The sequence below is a fragment of the Oncorhynchus nerka genome, linkage group LG8, assembly GCF_034236695.1.
Source record: "Oncorhynchus nerka isolate Pitt River linkage group LG8, Oner_Uvic_2.0, whole genome shotgun sequence".
Classification (NCBI taxonomy): domain Eukaryota; kingdom Metazoa; phylum Chordata; class Actinopteri; order Salmoniformes; family Salmonidae; genus Oncorhynchus; species Oncorhynchus nerka.
The window spans coordinates 44502989-44525630 of NC_088403.1; the positions used below are offsets into that span (position 1 = coordinate 44502989).

The following is a 22642-nucleotide window of genomic DNA, read 5'->3' on the forward strand; positions in this document are numbered from 1 at the left end:
TACAATATGATATATTTATTCAAAATCCTTCAAGAAAAATAGTTTGTTTTCCAGTGCTTCCACTCCCAGTACCTTTTTGTGTAAAAAACAGACAGTACCATGATTCTGTGATTATGTCCAAGTAAACCATGTTATGTTCACATAAACCAGTCAACCTTTATAGTTACACAAGTACTTTCATTTAAAAAAATACAGACATATGAAGTTTAAAAAGCCCCTTTAGTCCATCTTTGATTACAGTACAGTAAACCCAGATCGGATGTACAGTTTGTTGTCCCTTTCCAGGTTATTGCTTGTGGAATCCTCATCAACCACAAGGGGTGATACATTCCCATCAAATCCAAAACACAAGCGCATGTGTGTGTAAGTGTGTGTGTGTTTTGTGTTCACGTTTCCCAACAGGGGAGCAGCTCTTCTCTATTGCATTCAATAATGTTTTCTCACTTGATAATTGTTCAATGTCCATACATATCTCCTATCATATCTCCTTGCTCTCTCATTGCATCCTACTAGTGCTCTCTCTCTCTCTCTCTCTCTCTCTCTCTCTCTCTCTCTCTCTCTAGACATTGCTGATACGGACACTGAGAAGACTACTATCTCGCCCCCTGCCCCTCCCCCTCTCCTCCCCTCTATAGCCCTCCTCCAGTTTGATCTTCTCCGGGTCTGCCCCTTCCTCCGCGCCCCCTCTGTTGCTGCCATGGTAAAGGGAGGAGCGCATGGCTGGGCTTGGGGGCGAGGCCTGTTTGACCAGGGGGGTGGTCTTTGTTTTGGCCACCTTGTCAAAGAAGGCGAAGTCGGCCACATACTTCCCCGAGGGGGACAGGGAGACCACGGGGGGGAACTCGTACCCCCACAGGATCTCGTCAGGCAGGTAGGAGGTGCGCACCTGGCAGGTGGCGGAGGTGGGCTCCACCGTGGCACTCATGATCACCAGCAGCTCAAAGTCTGCCAGATCCGGATCCGTCCATCCCCCTCCTACGACAGAGAGAATGAAAGAAAGATACAAACTCTTTAGCACTAAATATGCATGAGCCAGAATGGGCTGTAACAATAACAGGCTAAATTGTTATATCTTGACTTACCATCTGATTTCTCTGCTGAATCCAGATCACAAAATGAATGGACTAAATGGCGTGGGACTTCCTTGCGTAAAACCAAAGCTAAAGTTGCACCATGGCGACTGAGCTATAAACACAGTCCATTGAGAGAAGTTAGTGTGTGGCCTCTTACCATACACACACTCTCTTTCCACAAGCCTGCTCCAAAACATAAAACCCACACAGCTACTCACAAAAACACACACTTACTGTAAACAAAAATGACTATGCTCATAAAGGACATCAAGCACACTGTTCAAGCGGTTGTTCCTGAAATCCGATCACACATTCATACAAAGACCCATTAAAGAAAACATATACATAATGATACCATTAACATGCGCATCACCTTTCACTAACACACGGCCACCATTACACAAATAATACGCTACAAGGCATATACACTCCAACAAGCACACACCTGCGTCAACAGCCCACACTCAGAGATCTTCCGTCATCTGTGAAAACAGCCCTTATCCTAACCTGAACCCAGTACTGCTCTCACTGAGTCAAAAACAGTGTTTCGTAACACACACACATGCCCATGCACGAACGCACAAGCACACACACACACGTATGCATGCACCAGTGGAGGCTGCTGAGGGGAGGATGGCTCATAATAATGGCTGAAAACCATGTATTTGATACCATTCCACTCCAGCCATTACCACAAGCCCATCCTCCCCAATTAAGGTGCACACGCACACACACACACACATACATACATACATACATACATACATACATACATACATACATACATACATACATACATACATACATACATACATACATACATACATACATACATATAGTACAACATGCATGGTATGTGGTAGACAGTCTAGTTAGTCAGAGGAGCTTTTTCTTCAGAACCTGCCCCAGTTCCTACGCTGGTTCCTACGCCAACACCATAACACCTCTCTCTCAAACGGCTGAGTCCGCCCTCTCTTGGCTGAGGCCTGAGAAGTGAAACAAATGACCCCCGCTCGGAGCCGTTTCACTAGAGAAGTAGGCAAAACCTGAGACGCTGCTGACGGTGTTTGCAATTCCCCCAAACAAACAAAAAAACAACTCTCAGAGAATGAGTGCACAACTGGTAGTCGCTTATACAGTTGAAGTTGGAAGTTTACATACACTTAGGTTGGAGTCATTAAAACTCGTTTTTTAACCACTCCACAAATTTCTTGTTAAACTATAGTTTTGGCATGTCGGTTAGGACATCTACTTTGTACATGACACAAGTCATTTTTCCAACAACTTTTTACAGACCGATTATTTAACTTATAATTCACTGTATCACAATTCCAGTGGTCAGACGTGTACATACACTAAGTTGATTGTGCCTTTACACAGCTTGTAAAATTCTAGAAAATTGTCCTGGCTTTAGAAGCTTCTGATGAATTATGTCAATTAGCCTGAGTCAATTGGAGGTGTACCTGTGGATGTAGTTCAAGGTCTACCTTCAAACTCAGTGCCTCTTTGCTTGACATCATGGGAAAATCTAAAGAAATCACCCAAGACCTCAGAAAAAAAATTGTAGACCTCCACAAGTCTGGTTCATCCTTGGGAGCAATTTCCAAATGCCTGACGGTACCACCATACAAACAGTACACAAATATAAACACCATGTGACCATGCTGCCGTCATACCGCTCAGGAAGGAGACGCGTTTTGTCTCCTAGAGATGAACATACTTCGGTACGAAAAGTGCAAATAAATCCCAGAACAACAGCTAAGGGCCTTGTGAAGATGCTGGAGGAAACAGGTACAAAAGTATCTATATTCGCAGTAAAATGAGTCCTATATTGACATAACCTGAAAGACCGCTCAGCAAGGAAGAACCCACTGCTCCAAAACCACCATAAAAAGGCCAGACTACGGTTTGCAACTGCACATGGGGACAAAGATCATACTTTTTGGAGAAATGTCCTCTGGTATTATGAAACAAAAATAGAACTGTTTGGTCATAATGACCATTGTTTTGTTTGGAGGAAAAAGAGGGATGCTTGCAATCTGAAGAACATCATCCCAACCGTGAAGCACGGGGGTGGCAGCATCATGTTGTGGGGGTGCTTTGCTGCAGGAGGGACTGGTGCACTTCACAAAATAGATGGCAACATGAGGAAGGACAATTATGTTGATATATTGAAGCAACATCTCAAGACATCAGTCAGGAAGTTAAAGCTTGGTTGCAAGTGGATCTTCCAAATGGATAATGACCCCAAGCAAACTTCCAAAGTTGTGGCAAAATGGCTTAAGGACTAATCTTATCATACAAGTTAGAAACAAAAAAAAGGATGATGTGTTTCAATATGAACATCTCCACATGGCCTATCTTCAAATCAAAATCAAATCAAGGTTTATTTGTCACGTGCGCCGAATACTTACAGGCTCTAACAAATAGTGCGAAAAAGGTGTGTGTGTGTGTGTGTGTAGTTAAGTAAAGAAATAAAACAACAGTAAAAAGACATTTGAAAATAAGAGTAACAAGTGATGCTACAGACACCGGTTAGTCAGGCTTATTGAGGTAGTATGTACATGTAGGTATGGTTAAAGTGACTGATGAACAGAGAGCAGCATTAGTGTAAAAAGAGGGGTTGGCACGTGGTGGGACACAATGCAGATAGCCCGGTTAGCCAATGTGAGGGAGCACTGGTTAGTCGGGCCTATTGAGATAGTATGTACATGAATGTATAATTAAAGTGACTATGAATTTAAGATAAACATTGAGTAGCAGCAGCATAAATGAGGGGTTGGGGGGAGGGACACAATGCAAATAGTCTGGGTAACCATTTGGTTACCTGTTCAGGAGTCTTATGGCTTGGGTGTAAAAACTGTTGAGAAGCCTTTTTGCCCTAGACTTGGCACTCCGGTACCGCTTGCCGTGCGGTAGTAGAGAGAACAGTCTTCGACTGGGGTGGCTGGGGTCTTTGACAATTTTTAGGGCCTTCCTCTGACACCGCCTGGTGTAGAGGTCCTGGATGGCAGGCAGCTTTGCCCCAGTGATGTACTGGGCCGTACGCACTACCCTCTGAAGTGCCTTGCGGTCGGAGGCCGAGCAATTGCTGTACTAGGCAGTGATGCAACCAGTCAGGATGATCTCGATGTTGCAGCTGTAGAACCTTTTGAGGATCTCAGGACCCATGCCAAATCTTTTTAGTTTCCTGAGGGGGAATAGGCTTTGTCGTGCCCTCTTCACAACTGTCTTGGTGTGTTTGGACCATTCTAGTTTGTTGATATGGACACCAAGGAATTTGAAGCTCTCAACCTGCTCCACTACAGTCCCGTCGATGAGAATGGGGACGTGCTCGTGATCCTTTTCCTGTAGTCCACAATCATCTCCTTAGTCTTGGTTACGTATTATTCTGGCACCACCCGGCCAGGTCTCTGACCTCCTCCCTATAGGCTGTCTCATCGTTGTCGGTGATCAGGCCTACCACTGTTGTCGTCTGCAAACTTAATGATGGTGTTGGAGTCGTGCCTGGCCATGCAGTCGTGGGTGAACAGGGAGTACAGGAGGGGACTGAGCACGCACCCCTGGGGAGCTCCAGTGTTGAGGATCAGCGTGGCAAATGTGATGCTACCAACCCTCACCACCTGGGGGTGGCCCATCAGGAAGTCCAGGATCCAGATCGCCATCAACCGGCTCCCCTTCTTCTCCACGAAGAAGAACCCTGTGTCACTGGGAGAGGAAGAGAAACAGATAAATCCAGTAGCTAGGGAGTCTCCAATGTAGTCATCCATAGCCTTGGTTTCAGGTCCCGATAGCAAGTACAGACTCCTCCGGGGCGGCGTGGTGCTAGGGAGAAGGTCAATCTCGCAGTCATATGGGCGGTGCGGCGGAAGGGAAGTGGCCCGAGTCTTGCTGAACACATCCTAGAGTTCCTGGTACTCCGCGGGAATGGTTGAGAGACCTAGAACCACCTCTGAGGACCCAGGAAGATGTCCTGGGGAAGGTTGCACTGACTTAAGACAATGGGCGTGACAGAATAGACTCCAGCCCATGATGGCACCCATAGACCTGTTGATGAGTGGGTTGTGTCACTGGAGCCAGGAGAATCCCAAAACCACTGAGATCTGGAGGGACTTCATGAGCAGGAACTGAATGGTCTCGCTGTGATTCCCTGACACACGCAGCTTGATGGGAGTGGTGTTATGGGTGACCCGACCTATGGATCGACCAACGCTCTAACATCCACGGGAATGGAGAGTAGCTGAATGGGGATGTTCAGTTTAGAAGCCATTGTGGTGTCCAAAAAGCTCTCATAACCCCCGGAGTCAATAAGGACCCGGAGAGATTCTGACTGGTTTCCCCACAGCAGAATGACAGGGTACGTGTAAGGGAAGCAGAAAACTTCCCCATATGGCCCACCAGAGTACTCGCTGCTACTCATGAGCCTGGTCTTTTACCAGGTAGAAAGACAAAATGACAAACTCTCGCAATACAGACAGCTCCTTGTGCTGATCCGGTGTTGCCGTTCCGCTGGCGACAGCCCAGCCCTGCCTAGTTTCACGGGCTCGGGATACAGTGCCTCGGCCCTCCTCGGTGACTCTTGAGGAAGGTCGGAAAATCTTGGGTGCTCTTGGCCACGGGACCATCGGGGACTTTAGGGATGACTCGGAGGCGAGGTGGAATCCCTAGATATGGGATTCCGAATTTCCTCTCCATCCGTCGTTCCCGCAATCACCCATCGATGCAGATGGTCAAAGCGATGAGGGTGGTTAACATCTGTGGGTATCTCCCGAGCCTCAAGCTCATCTTTAACCTCCTCGAGACGCCGTGCAGGAACATGACGAACAGTGCTTCCGAGTTCCACACACTCTCCGCTGCCAAAGTACGGAAACCAACCACATAGTCGGCCACAGTGCAGGCATCCTGCCAGAGCTGGATTTGCTTCCAGGCATTTTCTCTCCCAGAGAACGGGGCATCAAAGCCCTTCCTCACCACTCCCACGAACCCCTCCAAGCTTGCACATATAGCCGGCATATAGCCGGTTCCCAGATGGACGGTAGCCCAGGTGAGCGCCCTTCCAGACATCAACGTGATGAGGTAGGCTATTTTGGAGCGATCCGAGGGGAAGGAGGAGGGCAGAAGCTCTAAATTGCGGGCACACTGAGCTAGAAACGCCCGACAGGTGCTCGGCTCTCCTTTATTGTGTTCCGGAGGAGGTAACCGAGGCTCCCGGGAAGGTGGAGTGGCCGGTGGGGTGGCGCTGCTAACCGCCGAGTTGCTGAGGGGCGGTGGGGTTACCACCGTGGCAGGCTGCCACCCAGACGACCTGCGGAATTGCTCCAGCATCATGTCCAATGCCAGGTCATGGCGGTCAGCCAACGTTTGGACCCCCTCCATCAGCCCACGAAGAAATTCCTCGTGCCTACCAATGGAGGCTCCTTGGGAGGAGATGGCGCTGCGCAGCTGGTCCGGGTCTGCTGGGTCAGTCATGGCCAGTTCGTATGATCAGGTATGAAGGTAAGACACAGATGTAGACCACATCGAATAAACAATAATTTAATATTCCAACAGGGGCAGGCAATAGACCGATCAAGGCAGGCAGGGGTCAGTAAACCAGAGGTGGGGCAACGGTACCAGACGGCCGGCAGGCAGGCTCAGGGTCAGGGTAAGGCAGAGCTCGATAATCCAGAAGGGGGCAAAGGTACAGGTCGGCAGGCAGGCTCAGGGGCTGGCAGAGTGGTCAGGCAGGCGAGCTCGGAGTCAGGACAGACAAGGGTCAAAAGAGAATTTTACTTGACACCGAGCTGCCTGTAAATTACTGTCAAATTCATGGTAACCCCTTTCCATTGCAAAGAGGTCCAGATATATCTACAGAAATCCATCATGAGGAGTTGCGAGCAGAGCTACTGTGAGAGGAGGCCGTATTAGAAGCTATATCCATAGATACTGCAGGGGAAATGACTGTAGTATTATGTACGATTAGTATTATGATACTTCTAATAGTAGTATTATGCATGCTACTTTTATACAGTATTAAGATTTGATCAGATATTACTTACATTTTCAAGGTACACCGCATGAAGCCAAAGCAAAATGGAGTGTTATCTGGGATCAGGCATCATTTAAAAGCCTTATTATGTGTACAGTAATACAATACCATATAATCTGAGCACAGTCAATTTAACAGGAGGAGTCTGGCGGCTCAACTAGACAGAAATTCATGATAGACAGGAAATAGAGAGAGAAAGAGAACTGCTTCGGTGAGTAGAGAACTATGGGGTGCACAGGAAGAGAGATGTAGAGAGATAAGCATACATACATACCACACAGTGCTGCAGATAAAACAGAGAGGAGTGAGCTTCAGTATCAGAGATGAGTGGAGAGGTAGAGCAGTGAAGGAGTGGAGAGATAGGAAGGAGTCAGTATCAGAGAGGAGTGGAGAGAGGAGTGAGAGTCAGTATCAGAGAGGAGTGAGAGTCAGTATCAGAGAGGAGTGGAGAGGTAGAGCAGTGAAGGAGTGGAGAGGTAGAGCAGTGGAGGAGTGGAGAGATAGGAAGGAGAGTCAGTATCAGAGAGGAGCGGAGAGGTAGAGCAGTGAAGGAGTGGAGAGATCGGAAGGAGTCAGTATCAGAGAGGTAGGAGTGAGAGTCAGTATCAGAGAGGAGTGGAGAGGTAGGAGTGAGAGTCAGTATCAGAGCGGAGTGGAGAGGTAGGAGTGAGAGTCAGTATCAGAGAGAAGTGGAGAGGTAGAGCAGTGAAGTAGTGGAGAGATAGGAAGGAGAGTCAGTATCAGAGAGGAGCGGAGAGGTAGAGCAGTGAAGGAGTGGAGAGATCGGAAGGAGTCAGTATCAGAGCGGAGTGGAGAGGTAGGAGTGAGAGTCAGTATCAGAGAGGAGCGGAGAGGTAGAACAGTGAAGGAGTGGAGAGATCGGAAGGAGTCAGTATCAGAGAGGAGTGGAGAGGTAGAGCAGTGGAGGAGTAGAGAGATAGGAAGGAGTCAGTATCAGAGAGGAGAGGAGAGGTAGAGAGGAGTGAGAGTCAGTATCAGAGAGGAGTGGAGAGGTAGGAGTGAGAGTCAGTATCAGAGAGGAGTGGAGGGGTAGAGCAGTGAAGGAGTGGAGAGATAGGAAGGAGAGTCCGTATCAGAGAGGAGTGGAGGGGCAGCAAAGGAGTGGAAAAATAGAAGTAGAGCAGTGAAGGAGTAGAGAGTTAGAAGCAAAGGAGCGAAGCAATAGAGCAGCAAAGGAATTGAGAGATACACTCTTAGAAAATGGGTTCCTAAAGGGTTCTTCAGGTGTCCCCATGGAATAACACATTTTGGTTCCAGGTAGAACCAAAACTCATCTGTGGAAAGGGTTCTACCTGGAACCAAAACTTGTTCTTCAAAGGGTGGGGGACAGCCAAAGAACCCTTTTAGGTTCTAGATAGCACCTTTTCTCTAAGGGTGTAGAGCAGTGAAGGAGTGGAGAGGGAGTGAGAGTCAGTTTCAGAGGGGATAGGTAGAGGAGCGCAGGAGTGGAGAGGTAGATCACTGGTCAGTGTGGGTCAGTAATAGCCCTGTGGTTAGTGGTGATGAGAGGTGTGGTGGAGCGGTAGAGCAGCGTAGTAGGGGAGCGGTAGAGCAGCGTAGTAGTGGAGAGGTAGAGCAGCGTAGTAGTGGAGAGGTAGAGCAGCGTAGTAGTGGAGCGGTAGAGCAGCGTAGTAGGGGAGCGGTAGAGCAGCATAGTAGTGGAGAGGTAGAGCAGCGTAGTAGTGGAGAGGTAGAGCAGCGTAGTAGTGGAGAGGTAGAGCAGCGTAGTAGTGGAGAGGTAGAGCAGCGTAGTAGTGGAGCGGTAGAGCAGCGTAGTAGTGGAGAGGTAGAGCAGCGTAGTAGTGGAAAGGTAGAGCAGCGTAGTAGTGGAGCGGTAGAGCAGCGTAGTAGTGGAGCGGTAGAGCAGCGTAGTAGTGGAGAGGTAGAGCAGCGTAGTAGTGGAGCGGTAGAGCAGCGTAGTAGTGGAGCGGTAGAGCAGCGTAGTAGTGGAGAGGTAGAGCAGCGTAGTAGTGGAGAGGTAGAGCAGCGTAGTAGTGGAGAGGTAGAGCAGTGTAGAGGTAGATCAGCAATCAGAGTGGGTCGGTAATAACCCTGTGGTTAGTGGTGACGAGAGGTGTGGTGGAGCGGTAGAGCAGCGTAGTAGTGGAGAGGTAGAGCAGCGTAGTAGTGGAGAGGTAGAGCAGCGTAGTAGTGGAGAGGTAGAGCAGCGTAGTAGTGGAGAGGTAGAGCAGCGTAGTAGTGGAGAGGTAGAGCAGCGTAGTAGTGGAGCGGTAGAGCAGCGTAGTAGTGGAGCGGTAGAGCAGCGTAGTAGTGGAGCGGTAGAGCAGCGTAGTAGTGGAGAGGTAGAGCAGTGTAGTAGTGGAGAGGTAGAGCAGCGTAGTAGTGGAGAGGTAGAGCAGCGTAGTAGTGGAGAGGTAGAGCAGCGTAGTAGTGGAGCGGTAGAGCAGCGTAGTAGTGGAGCGGTAGAGCAGCGTAGTAGTGGAGAGGTACAGCAGCGTAGTAGTGGAGCGGTAGAGCAGCGTAGTAGTGGAGCGGTAGAGCAGCGTAGTAGTGGAGAGGTAGAGCAGCGTAGTAGTGGAGCGGTAGAGCAGCGTAGTAGTGGAGCGGTAGAGCAGCGTAGTAGTGGAGAGGTAGAGCAGCGTAGTAGTGGAGAGGTAGAGCAGTGTAGAGGTAGATCAGCAATCAGAGTGGGTCGGTAATAACCCTGTGGTTAGTGGTGACGAGAGGTGTGGTGGAGCGGTAGAGCAGCGTAGTAGTGGAGAGGTAGAGCAGCGTAGTAGTGGAGAGGTAGAGCAGCGTAGTAGTGGAGAGGTAGAGCAGCGTAGTAGTGGAGAGGTAGAGCAGCGTAGTAGTGGAGAGGTAGAGCAGTGTAGAGGTAGATCAGCATTCAGAGTGGGTCGGTAATAACCCTGTGGTTAGTGGTGATGAGAGGCCTGTCCTCCTGTAACAGGATCCCCCACCCCTCACTGTATCGGACTGTACCCCATTGTCTTCTAATGAGACACCCTGGCACCCACTTACACACACATTCCACAAACACACACACACACAGAGCGAGAGAGAGAGAGCCCTCTCCCGGTGCGGTCCCTCAAAACACACACATAGTATGTAAGAATACACACATAAACATTCAGTACGCATATATACACATACAGAATGCATGCGCACACACAGACACACACACACACAAACATGCTCCCCCATCCCTCTACTGCCAATGTCCCCTCTCCATCACAACACTCATCTCGAACCTCCCTAAATTCACCCTTCTCTTTCTTTCCACACAGATTGGTTTCAGTCCCCACACCCCAACGGACCCTCTCCTCCCATTGAGGATCAAGATATGTGAGATGTAAAACGATAGCAACAACTTCACCTACTTTACACGGACTGTACAGTACCGTAGTTCACTAAACCCCAAAAAACCACTGCCACAACAGCACCTTGGGAAGGAGAACACTACACTGCACCTGAACACTACACTGTACCTGAACACTACACTGTACCTGTAACTACACTGTACCTGTAACTACACTGTACCTGAACACTACACTGTACCTGAACACTACACTGCACCTGAACACTACACTGTACCTGAACACTACACTGCACCTGAACACTATACTGTACCTGAACACTACACTGTACCTGAACACTACACTGTACCTGAACACTACACTGCACCTGAACACTGCACTGCACCTGAACACTACACTGCACCTGAACACTACACTGCACCTGAACACTACACTGTACCTGAATACTACACTGTACCTGAACACTACACTGTACCTGAACACTACACTGCACCTGAACACTACACTGCACCTGAACACTACACTGTACCTGAACACTACACTGCCCCTGAACACTACACTGTACCTGTAACTACACTATGCCTGCCTACTATATTACTCCCATGTGAAGACATGGCTTTCAGGACACTTGACATAAAATGGGGCCTATAGAACAAGAATACACAACTCCAATGACTCTTTTAGGTGTCAGGCAAGGTTACTCATCATACATGCGCAAAGAAAACATAATGGTAGCCTTTTCCTGCAGTCAATGACCAAAAGCGCACTCTTTGGCTTTGTGTGTGGAATGTTATTCATATTTTTCATACTTAATCCAGATTTGTTTTGTTTTTTTGAAACGTCTAAAATCTTGTGTTTCTATGTCAAACTGTTTTGTTATATTTCAGTCTTCTGCGATGTGTATAGAAAGTGTAATATTGGGATACAAACTCAAAATTGAATACATTTCAACTCTATATCTGACAGGTGTCTTCTTTTTTAAAGCCCATAACCATGTGTGTGAGGTATATACCTTTGTTTCACAGTAGATTTGTTTAAGACAACCAAGAATCTCTCTGTGTGACCCTGATTTAGCCCACTGCAATAAAAGTGTCAACGTTATTGAGACTCGTACCCTTGATGGCCCAGGCTCTGAGTGGGCTGCTGTCATCAATGACGTGGTAGAAGGTGAGTGGGAGGATGAGGAAGGGGCTGTCGCTGGACATGTCCACCTGGAAGGGAACGTTCCTCTGGTCCAGTCGCAACGTCTCCCCCTCCTTGGTCTGGGATGTCTGGAGCAACTTCCCTGTTACCTGGTAGCCAAAATGGAGTCATATTAAATTGTATGGCGGTACATGAGTGAGAATCCTGAAGAAGCTTGACAACATGACGACAACCTATATCTACCATGGTGATCCATTTTTTCAGGAAATATTTTTTTATTTTTGTAATACTCAATCACTAACACACACAGAGACACACACACACACACTATCTCTACCGAGCAGCCCAGTAACAGGCTCTTGCGCATGTTGGCCACTCGGATCATGAGGCAGGGTCGGCCCTCGTGATTGGACACCACGGCGTGCCGGCTGAACTTCACTGTCTCGCCTCTCTTCTTGGGCCTCGCCACCTGAGGAAGACGGGGGGGGGGGAGTGTGTCAGAGCCACACAATGTAGCATGGTGAACTACACTACCCACAATGCTACAGGTAACATGTCCTGTTTATTTGTTAGGCTGTTAACAACCTGCTGTCCGTCTCCTTATCAATACATACAGTACAGTACATGGCATGCACTTCCTATCATTTTAACCTCCAGCCCCAACACACACACACACACACACACATAACTGAGTGAAAAATAAAGAAAGGGCTTGTAAGTCTTATTATTGAGGGGCCAGAATGATAACCCCGACCCTCGTAGATAAGAGGGGAGAGGAGAGGAAAGGGGAGGATAATTAACACTGTTGTTTAAACAGGAGTCCAGTGCTGAGTAGGGCCAGTGCATATAGTTGTACTGGTGTGTGTTGGACGTATGGATGCAGTGCATATGGTGGCCAGACTATATTACCGAACATTGGTCATGTGTGTCGATCCAAAGTTCAAATGTTTCATAGTATTGGGCACTGAGTGTACAAAATATTAGGAACCCCTAATATTGAGTTGCACCCCATTTTGCCCTCAGAACAGCCTCAATTCGTCTGGGGGCACGGACTACAAGGTGTCGAAATCGTTCGACAGGGATGCCGGCCCATGTTGACTCCAATACGTCCCACAGTTGTGTCAAGTTGGCTGGATGTCCTTTGGATGGTGGACCATTCCTGATGTACACAAGAATCTGTTGAGTGTAGTGTGGTGCTAGGCTTTATTAATGAATGGGATGGTAATCGTAACCATGATATTGATGTGCCCAGGACACGGTGAGGTACCTTGGCGAGGAAGGTTCCTGTGATGAAGATCTCCAGAACCATGGTAATGACAAGCTGGAGGATGAGGAGGATGATGGCGGCAGGACATTCCTCTGTGATGCAACGAAAGCCGTAGCCAATGGTGGTCTGGGACTCCAGCGAGAAGAGGAACGCCCCCGTTAGGGTCTGCACCTGCATCACACACGGGGTGTGGTTGGACGGCGGGTCAAACTCTGGAAGGAGGGAGAGCAGAGATACAGGGAAAGAGGCAAGGTTCTGAGCAGATTGTTTGACACGCCAGGCGGTTGAAGAACAAATTGCGGATATGACCCGAGAAAGGGCTAAACCAAGGAAGGCACATTCTTACACCTCTCTCATTCTCCCATCTTCTTGACTAACGTTCTCTGTCGCCTTCTCTCTCTTTCTCCGCCCCTGCCCTCTCCACCCTCTGCTCCCCCTTTCCCCTCCCTCCATCCTCACCTAGCAGGTCTCCATGCACCAGCGCCACCAGGTACCACAGAACCCCGAACAGGAACCAGGTCCCGGCGAAGGTGGCCGAGAACAGGAAGAGCTTGTAGCGCCACTGCATGTCCAGGAAGGTCGTCCAGATGTCACGCAGGTACAGCGCCCCGCGCCCGCTCACGTGCTCGATGCGCACGTTGCTGTGCCCGTCCTTGGAGAGAATGCGTCGTCTCCGTCGGAGTGCACAGACCGTTGCCGCTGCCTCCCCCACCGCCCCCAGCAGCGGCTTCAGAACCTCCGTCTGGGTCGTTGAGTGACACACCTTTTCGGGGGAGGAGCCACGTGAGGACGGGGGAGTGGCCGAGGTCATGGCTGCAGCTTTATGGGAGGAGAGGGATCGAAAACCAGGGTTGAGGGGGAGATTGAGTGGATAAGCGGGAGGAAGAGGAGTGTGAGGGAGAGGGGTGAAGAGGGCGAGGGGGTCAGAAAGACGAAGAGATAAAGTTGATGAAAAACAAGTTGACAAGATGGGGTTTGTGAGAAAGGAGAGAATAGGAAAGGAATAGAGGAGAAAAGTTGATAAGGGGATGAATGGAAGAGATGACAGGAGTGGAACATTTTTTGGGGGGACATGGGGAGAGAAAGATAGGGAGATTATAAATGTGACACACAATAACATTTTCCAAGTGGACAGAGACAGGCCTGTTGCTGTCCAAGGTGGTCCATTTAAAACTCTCTCTTACTCGTTCTCTTCATCCCTCTCTTTTCAGATGGAGCAGCAGCTCCCCTTTCAAAGTAAAAATCCCCCTTTCAGAGTGAAGTTGCAGCTGTCTTTTCACGTAAAAAAAAAAAAACTCTATAATGCTAAGGGACTCCTGTGTCTGCAGCACATCAGTCTGGCTCGGTCGAGACGGACAGAAACAAGGCTCACTTATTCCCCATTCAAACACTGGAATAGAAAAGCAACATGGAGTATCAAATCAAATCAAATCAAATAGTATTTGTCACATGCGCCGAATACAACAGGTCTAGACCTTACTTACAAACCCTAACCCAGAACGCAGTTGAAAAAAATAAATAAGAATAAGAAAATAAAAGTAGCAAATAAAGACAAAGAAATATCTGTGAATGAGAGATGCTGGATCAACCGTTTACAAATGTGCTTTAATCCCTGACATGGTCTGACATCTCTTTCATTATCCCTTCATCCCTAACGATTAAAATAAAAAAAGGTGTAATCGTCTTACTGCTTTACACATTTAGTGGTTGTGGACTTTCATAAGACCTCAAACTATTACCCTATAGTAGGGGGCCTATAATAGTTGATTACGTTGATGATTAGACCCACACTACCCCAGTGGTCTACTACCACGTGCAGCTTCAATGGGACATTCATCGGGTCCTTATACAGCTGTCACTTATTGAGCTTATTTTCACCTCCCAATAAATGTGTTTCTGTGTCCGAGAATGAATTACGTGGTGTGGTTTGTGGAGGCAGGATAGCCTGGAGAATATAGCTTGTGTGTTATCGGGGCCAGTAAGAGGCATGTTTCTCTCCTTTGTGGATATGGATACTTGTTGTTTGTGTGTGACTTTGGCCCGAGCATCCTTCTGGATGTCCTTCTGTATCTCTCTCTCTCTCTCTCTCTCTCTCTCTCGCCTTCTTTCTTTCGCTCTCACACTCTCGCCCTCTTTCTTGGCTAAACGGTCCCATTTGTCTCTTCCTGCCTCTGCTTTCCGGATCCAGTCAAAAATAACCAACCGTAGCAAAGTCAGAGAACTAGGCGCTCTGATACACACTCTCCTTTCTGGCCTTTCTCTCTGTGCCGCCACTCGCTTGCTCTATTCCTTCCTCTCTCTCTCTAGTGCTGGAGCTCGCTGTGAGTATGAATAGAGATCTGTTTAAATGTCTGTGCTCAGAATACTAAGATGGGGGGTGAGGCGGCACTTGTGACTTGTGATAGGCTACGTGCATTCACAGCTGACCTCTGAACCTTACTGAGGCCCCTCCCACACATACAGTAAACACACACTCACATATACAGGGACATACACAACAATGTTATACCAATGTTAACTTTTCCCGAAACAATGTTTGTGACACTTTATCATTGTCATAGACCAAACTGTTACAATTATTTCCGCTCAATTCAGTATTCCTTTTAACACTTCTGTGTCTTCCTCTCGACTATAGTCTCTCTTCATCCCTTTCTCCCTCTCTCTATCTCCCTCTGTCCTGTGTTCACAAGAATCCTTTGTTTAGAGAGTAGATGAAAGGGACAAAAGCCACCATTGAAAAATACGACTGAGTGAGAGAGAAGGAGAAAGTGTGTGTGTGTGTGACAGTATGTGTGTGATCATATGTGAGTATATGTTGGAGAGTGTGAGGGGGCAGCGAAAGGGGAAGGGAGGATTGAGAGAGGGAGCAAGAGTGAGAATCCAAAGGAGGGAAAGATGTGTGGAGAGAGAGATAGAAGGTGTATTAAAACAGATTGGTGGCAAAAAAAAGATGCTCATTAGTATTCCTGAGTGTTGCACTTCACCACACTCCTTCCTTCCCCTGTGTGTTGACCCTACCAAAATCCCCAACCTCTATACAACACTCCGACGACCTCGGAGCATTTTCTTCCCCCCACGCTGCTGACAACTATTTTTGTCCGCTCATACAGGAGTAGTACAGGCCCAGTACACTAATATTGTGAAAAATAAAGCAGTTTTTATTCTGATTTATCAGCACCCCTACTTCCATGTACATGAACAGTATAAGGTGTAAAAAAAAAAATCCATACAAATTCTAAAACAACTTCTTAGCCAAACTATTTGTGTTTCAAGTACTCAAACTACCCACACACTGGCCCTTATCTAACATCTCCAAATAACCCTTTCAGTATGTCTTCCACACTGTGCCCTTACCAGTCTACTGAGGGCAACAGTGTCAGTTTGACACATTGGTAGACTTGACTTGTCGACTGCAGCCTGGGAGTGAGTGGTCTGGAATGTCCAATTCAAATGTCACGGGGTCAGGTTGTCTTCCTACAGGTGTGATTTAGAACACTCGCCATGGCCAATACAGTATCTACAGTATAATATACAGTATAATATACACTAAACGTCAGTATCTAAACACTTTTCTCTTCCACTTTAGACATGAGGCTGTTACTGTTACTGTGTTTAAGCAGAAACTCCAGAAACAGCCGTGCCTCCAGCAAAGTGAGGATTGATTCCTAAACACTCAACCAAGTCGCCAGAAATGTTACATAAACACCTGTAGGATCCATTCAGATCAAGTACTGTCACTAAATACATAGTTTTATTGATTGACTGTGTAGTCAATGCTGTAAAGGTGACTAGAAAAATGGACAGACTTATTATTAAGGGGTGATGGAGAGAAAGGAAGAAAAATATTCCAGCATCCAAATGGTCATTTTAGATGCAGTACATGCAGGTGTTCACAAACTGCAGCCCCTCTTATAAATGCCACAGACACAGCGGGCTACTGTAAAAAAAAAAAAAAAAAAAAAAAAAACACTCACCTGTAGCCTACATAGTACAGATGTAGAATCTTAATTTGATCACTCTTTTGATTGCTGAGACTTTTCCTGCACTGCCGGAAATGCAAACTTGTAGTGTATTCAAGGTTTACAAAAAGCTTCTCAATATTTTGATTTGCCCTAACAAAAAAGTATCTACCTCTACAAAAAAATGCCCATGAATTATAATCCACATAATAATTCACATTTACTGTTCATGCAGGATTTTTTTTCCTTCTGTAACAAACTGGCTCAAATTAAGATTCTACATCTGTAGCACTCATCCTGTTCTCTCTGTGTGGATGCACCTGTGCTCTCTCTGCTTATGTTCTCTTTGCAATACCAAGCCAAAGTAGCATTCAAATGGTTTATTTCTTTATTCTATGGTTATTACTCATGAAGAGGGTGGAACATGCATACATATATGTTTTTAACTTAATAACTCCTCATCAAGTGAGTGCTGGCCTTTATATATAGGCCATATATCTAACTATCCCCGCTATCGCTCATGTGAGAAGTCACCACATCCTGTTGCTCTGTCGCTATCATAACAACGTGGAGATGCATTAAGTTATGGGAATGGTGATCTAGTAGTAAAAACAAGTTGAATTCAGGCCTATTGATTAATGTGCTGGTCATCACTCACCTTTTGTTGCAATTGTTGAATGCAATTTTGAAACTTGCAAAAGGTTGTTTGTATCGCCCAAAAACCATGAAAATAAATTGATGTCGGGGAATGAGCAAGTTGACTATTTGCCTTTTTGGTTGATCAGTGCGACCTCGTGCATTTGAAGCAATGCGCACTTGTTGACAGTTCTCTCACACGGATGTTCACAAGACCCAACTTTCATTGTCTACAAATTTCGATCCTGATTATAGTTCTACATATTTCCGTTGTAATTCTAATAGGCCTAACAACATGACAGTTAGTTCAAATCAAATTTCAGTAGCTAAGACCGAATTTAGCCTACCAAACACAAATCAGTGGTTGCACTGAAGCTGAAGAAGTGTCAGTCGGTACCGGTTCTGATTGACTGTTACAGAGTTATTATGTAAATAAAGTAGTTTCAATGTCCCCGTTGAATCTAAAGCTGTGAAGGTTCTCAGATTCATGTAGAAGTTGGAGTGTCTCTCTTCTCTGACATTTTCTCTTGTCTCTCTTTATAAGTGGAAAAAGTAGCCTATTCGGTCACTCAACTGGACACAGGACATTTTAATTCATTAATTCAACTCTCCTCCCAGTTTCTCCTCCCACCCTCTCGCTCTATCGCTCTCTCTCTATCTCTCTCTCTCTCTCTCTCTCTCCTTCTCTGATTGTACACTGTAAATGGGTCCCTTGTTGAGGGTTCCTCGACTGTTCAGCCTTTGTCAACTTTCTCATGTAAATTCCTGATGGTTAAGATACAAACCTGGAAGTTATTTCACTATTAGAAAGCATGTAGGTAGTTACAAATCAGAAGTAACAAAATACACTTTATTGAGGCCTTTGGCTCCTCGCAATTTTGCGTCGGCAAAGTTGGCCAATGGTTTGACTGAAAAATGTTGGCTTTGCTCTGTGAGGCCATGTCATGTCTGCCTGCAAGGAGAGAAACTGCTCCTACTGCGAGGACATCATAGCAAATAAGACAACTGGACACTTATGCCTACCCAGAACAGTGAAATATCTATTACATGTTCATATTGATCTCTTATAGAATCCTGCTTCTTGGAAAAATAAAAGGACAACCTTTGAAGTTTATTTTGGTGAGAGCTGAATTTACCGCGTGCCCCAGCTGAGCGTCCCTGGCTGGACCTTTTTCACATACGCATCAATCTCATGGATCCACCCACCTGCCAACAAGTGTTGTTCCATCCTGTAGTCTACATCCCGCTGAGTGCCGGGGATCCCGGGAGCCCCTAAAAGAGAGTGCTTGTGTGTACAGTTGATGTCGGAAGTTTACATACACTTAGGTTGGAGTCATTAAAACTCGTTTTTCAAACACTCCACAAATTTCTGGTTAACAAACTATAGTTTTGGGAAAGTCGGTTAGGACATCTACTTCATGCATGACACGTCATTTTTCCAACAATTGTTTACAGACCGATTATTTCACTTATAATTCACTGTATCACAATTCAAGTGGGTCAGAAGTTTACATACGCTAAGTTGACTGTGCCTTTAAACAGCTTGGAAAATTCCAGAAAATGATGTCATGGCTTTAGCAGCTTCTGAAAGGCTAATTGACTAATAATTTGAGTCAATTGGAGGTGTACCTGTGGATGTATTGTGCAAGCATTTGAGAATGGAAAAAGGAATTTGCTCGTGATTACAACCTGTAGGCCTATCAGGGTGTCAGAGTCACACTGCCAATACCTCTGTTTCCATTCTATTTCTTGTTTCTTTTATAATCAATAAAACTGAGTCGTCTCAGTTGTCTGAGTAACAGTCCTCTAAGGAATGAATGAGATGATGTCACTCAGTTCGTCCAGGCTCTCCTGTAGCTGTTCAGCTGTCTGTCTGATCGTCTGGGTGAACTTCATGGTCTCTGACTTGACCTCAGCCTTTGGTTCTTCACATGCAGGGTTCAGCTCAGTGGTGGAGTCTGTGTCCATCCCTTCTAACATACTGGTATCACCCGGCTGCTCATTCGCCTTCGCCTGTCGGATGTTGTGATCTCTTTGGCATCCATGGCGATGAGGAAGATATCAACAGATACAAAAATATCTGAAAATATTCCTGTCGCCACCTAAGCCACACGAACTGTACTGGAAGTTGCCAATGGTGGCCACCCGGAGAAACTGTACCACATTGCCAATGGTGGCCACACGGAGAAATCGGAAGAGCTCTGGTATGCACCCCAGGCCCCTCCCAAACCTTGCCCCAGCATTTACCCCAGCATCTGCATTGAAATTGTAATTTCCTATGTTAAAAGAGCTACTTGCCCTCAGTGTCTCCAAACCCTCAGCGATGTCTTGTAGAGATGTCACCACAGAGTTCATCTTCTCCTGGAACTCCTTGATGATGTTCTTGATGGCTCGGCGGTCGGTGGACTGATTGACCATGTTGGTGATGTTGGATACTCCGGCTGTGGCTCCACCAGCGACAGCCACCCCAATACCAACCCCAGTGACGATCAGGGAGGCGCCCAGAGTAAAGGGAGCCAGGATAAGCCCCACTATAGAGGTGATTCCTCCAGCTGCTCCAATAACACCTCCCGTCAGACTGCCTATGGTGGTGCCTTTGTGCATACTCTCCAAGCCGTCTGCCAGAGTTCTCAGCTTGTCCAAGGTGATCTGGAGTTCCTCCACAGTTCTCACTCTATAGAAAATTAATTTAGACAGATAATTTGATTGAATGAATGAACTTGTGGATGAATGCATTAATTAATGAACAAACAAATTATATGAATTGATCATATGATCTTGTATAACAAACCTTTTTTTGTGATGAAGGGTTTGGCCACGATGTCACCAGCTGAAGGCCTAATGGTCGGGTCTTGTTGGAAGATGTCACACAGGAGGTCGCGGAGCTCAGATGAGAAGCTCTCTGGGAGAGATGGGTAAGAACCTTCCAACGTTTGGGGGATGAGCTTGATTGTGCTTGCTGCAGCAAACTGTCAAGAAAGACCGGTTAATATTACACTGCATTTTGCATTATCAGGAGGCAAATATGGTGATAGAGATGTTACCTATTGCATACTGAAGCGTGTTTAGGATTTTCTCAGGTGAAGAACATGAACATGATTATTATTTTTTTGCCGGTGGTTGATAGCAGATGTATTGTTGTGTCATTGTATAAAATAATGTTCTCTCTCTCCTTAGCAAGTTATTTTTTGGAACGATTAGATTCGAATTTTAATGATCACATGTACAGAAGTTTCAGGTGTAATTATATGGTACAGTGAAAATGTTCAACTCAGAGCTCCAACAATGCAGGTCAAAGTGAAATAAAACAATAAAGGTAATAAAGAATATGTTACGGCTTTCTAGGTGTGAAGGAGAGTCAGACCAAAATGCGGCGTGTAGATTGCGATCCATGTTTATTAAACTGAAGCAACACGAATCTAAATACAAACACTACAAAACAATAAACGTAACGAAAACAGCCTAATACTGGTGCAAATAAACACAGAACAAGGACACTAAGGACAATCACCCACGAAACACTCAAAGAATATGGCTGCCTAAATATGGTTCCCAATCAGAGACAACGATAAACACCTGCCTCTGATTGAGAACCACTTCAGACAGCCATAGACTTAACTAGAACACCCCACTAAGCTACAATCCCGATACCAACACACCACATACAAAAACCCATGCCACACCCTGGCCTGACCAAATAAATGAAGATAAACACAAAATACTTCGACCAGGGCGTGACAGAATATAAATAAATATACAAAATATATATATACGCATATTTTAAAAAATAAAAAATTGTAAATGTCCTGTGGATGAGGATGAAGAAACGAGTAAAAGAATGAGCGAGACCGGGGGAGAGGGAGGAATAGAGAGGAGGGAGAACGCAGAGGAGTAGAAGGGAGAGTGGTATGAGGATCAGAGAGAGAGAGACAACCAACCAAGAATTCACAAAATGGGACAAACACCAAATTGAGACTGCATGCAGAATTCTGCAAAAAATATCCCTCATGTTCAACGTAGAACACTAAATATTGCATGTAGAGCAGAATTAGGCCGATCCACGCTAATTATCAAAATCCAGAAAAGAGCCGTTATATTCTACAACCACCTAAAAGGAAGCGATTCCCAAACCTTCCATAACAAAGCCATCACCTACAGAGAGATGAACCTGGAGATGAGTCCTGGGGCTCAGTTCACAAACACACCCCACAGTGCCCCAGGACACAATTAGACCCAACCAAATCATGAGAAAACAAAAAGATAAATACTTGACACATTGGCAAGAATTAACAAAAACACTGAGCAAACCAGAATGCTATTTGTCCCTAAACAGAGTACACAGTGGCATAATACTTGACCACTGTGACTGACCCAAACTTAAGGAAAGCTTTGACTATATAAAGACTCAGTGAGCATAGCCTTGCTATTGAGAAAGGCCGCTGTAGGCAGACCTGGCTCTCAAGAGAAGACAGGCTATGTGCACACTGCCCACAAAATGAGGAGGGTGAAGAAGAGAGAGAAACTGTCACGAATCCCGCTTCCTGAGTCTGTGTTTGCCTGTGTTTCTGTCCTGGAGTGTGTTTCCGGTGTCCTGGAACACACCCTGTCTGGTTGCCTGATGTCTGACCTGACATCCATTCCCTGCCGGATCGTTAGCCATGAACAGTATGTTGTGCCCACGAACCAGCCTCCAGTTTATAGAGTTTGTTTTGTTTTGTTGTTTTGTACGTCTTGCTTGCCTTTAACTTACCGCCGTTTGTTTTGTCTACAGCCATTCACCCGGAACCCATACCCCATCCCTGTCTGCTCGTCGCCAGTGTGTTGTTATCCATTGGATCTGCCTATCCACTCCCATCAACCCACCTCCGCTGCCCGCTCCTCCACCCGGAACTATCTACCTCCACGTTCTCATTGATTAATAAATACTCACCATCTTTATACTCACCTTGTCCTGGTCTGCTTCTGGGTCCAATTCTGGTAAACCTTGACAGAAACAGGGGGAGGAGAGGAGGGGGAAGGAGTGAGTGGGCAGGTCAGACCACTTGTTGGCTTATTGCTGGTCCATCGGAAGGATGGAAGGATTGTTTCCTCCTTTTCTTGCTTTGTTTTGTCTGGCGATGCATTCGGTTTGTTTTTCCGTCGTATGGCTCCCCCTTCTCTCTCTCTCTTTCTCTCTCTCTTTCTCTCTCTCCACTTTCTTCCGTCTCTACCTCTTGACACCTCTTTCTGTGTTGTTA

At 46.4% G+C, this 22642-nt stretch overlaps 2 protein-coding genes across 2 annotated transcripts in view; both read right to left on the reverse strand.

Moving 5' to 3' along the window:
• Positions 1-17510, reverse strand: LOC115133382 (ATP-sensitive inward rectifier potassium channel 10-like). Its single transcript, XM_029666568.2, has 6 exons — positions 17428-17510; positions 13270-13629; positions 12811-13022; positions 11881-12012; positions 11515-11692; positions 1-975 (listed from the first exon to the last, which is right to left on the reverse strand). The coding sequence occupies exons 2-6, from the start codon at positions 13619-13621 to the stop codon at positions 560-562; spliced, it is 1290 nt and encodes a 429-aa protein (XP_029522428.2). The 5' UTR covers positions 13622-13629; positions 17428-17510; the 3' UTR covers positions 1-559.
• LOC115133842 (uncharacterized) overlaps positions 15948-22642 on the reverse strand; it is a 14310-nt gene continuing 7615 nt past the window's right edge. Inside the window, exon 2 of the mRNA XM_065021134.1 lies at positions 15948-20079. Within this exon, the coding sequence (XP_064877206.1) occupies positions 19467-20079 (613 nt within the window). The 3' untranslated portion in view covers positions 15948-19466. The remainder of the gene's footprint in view (positions 20080-22642) is intronic.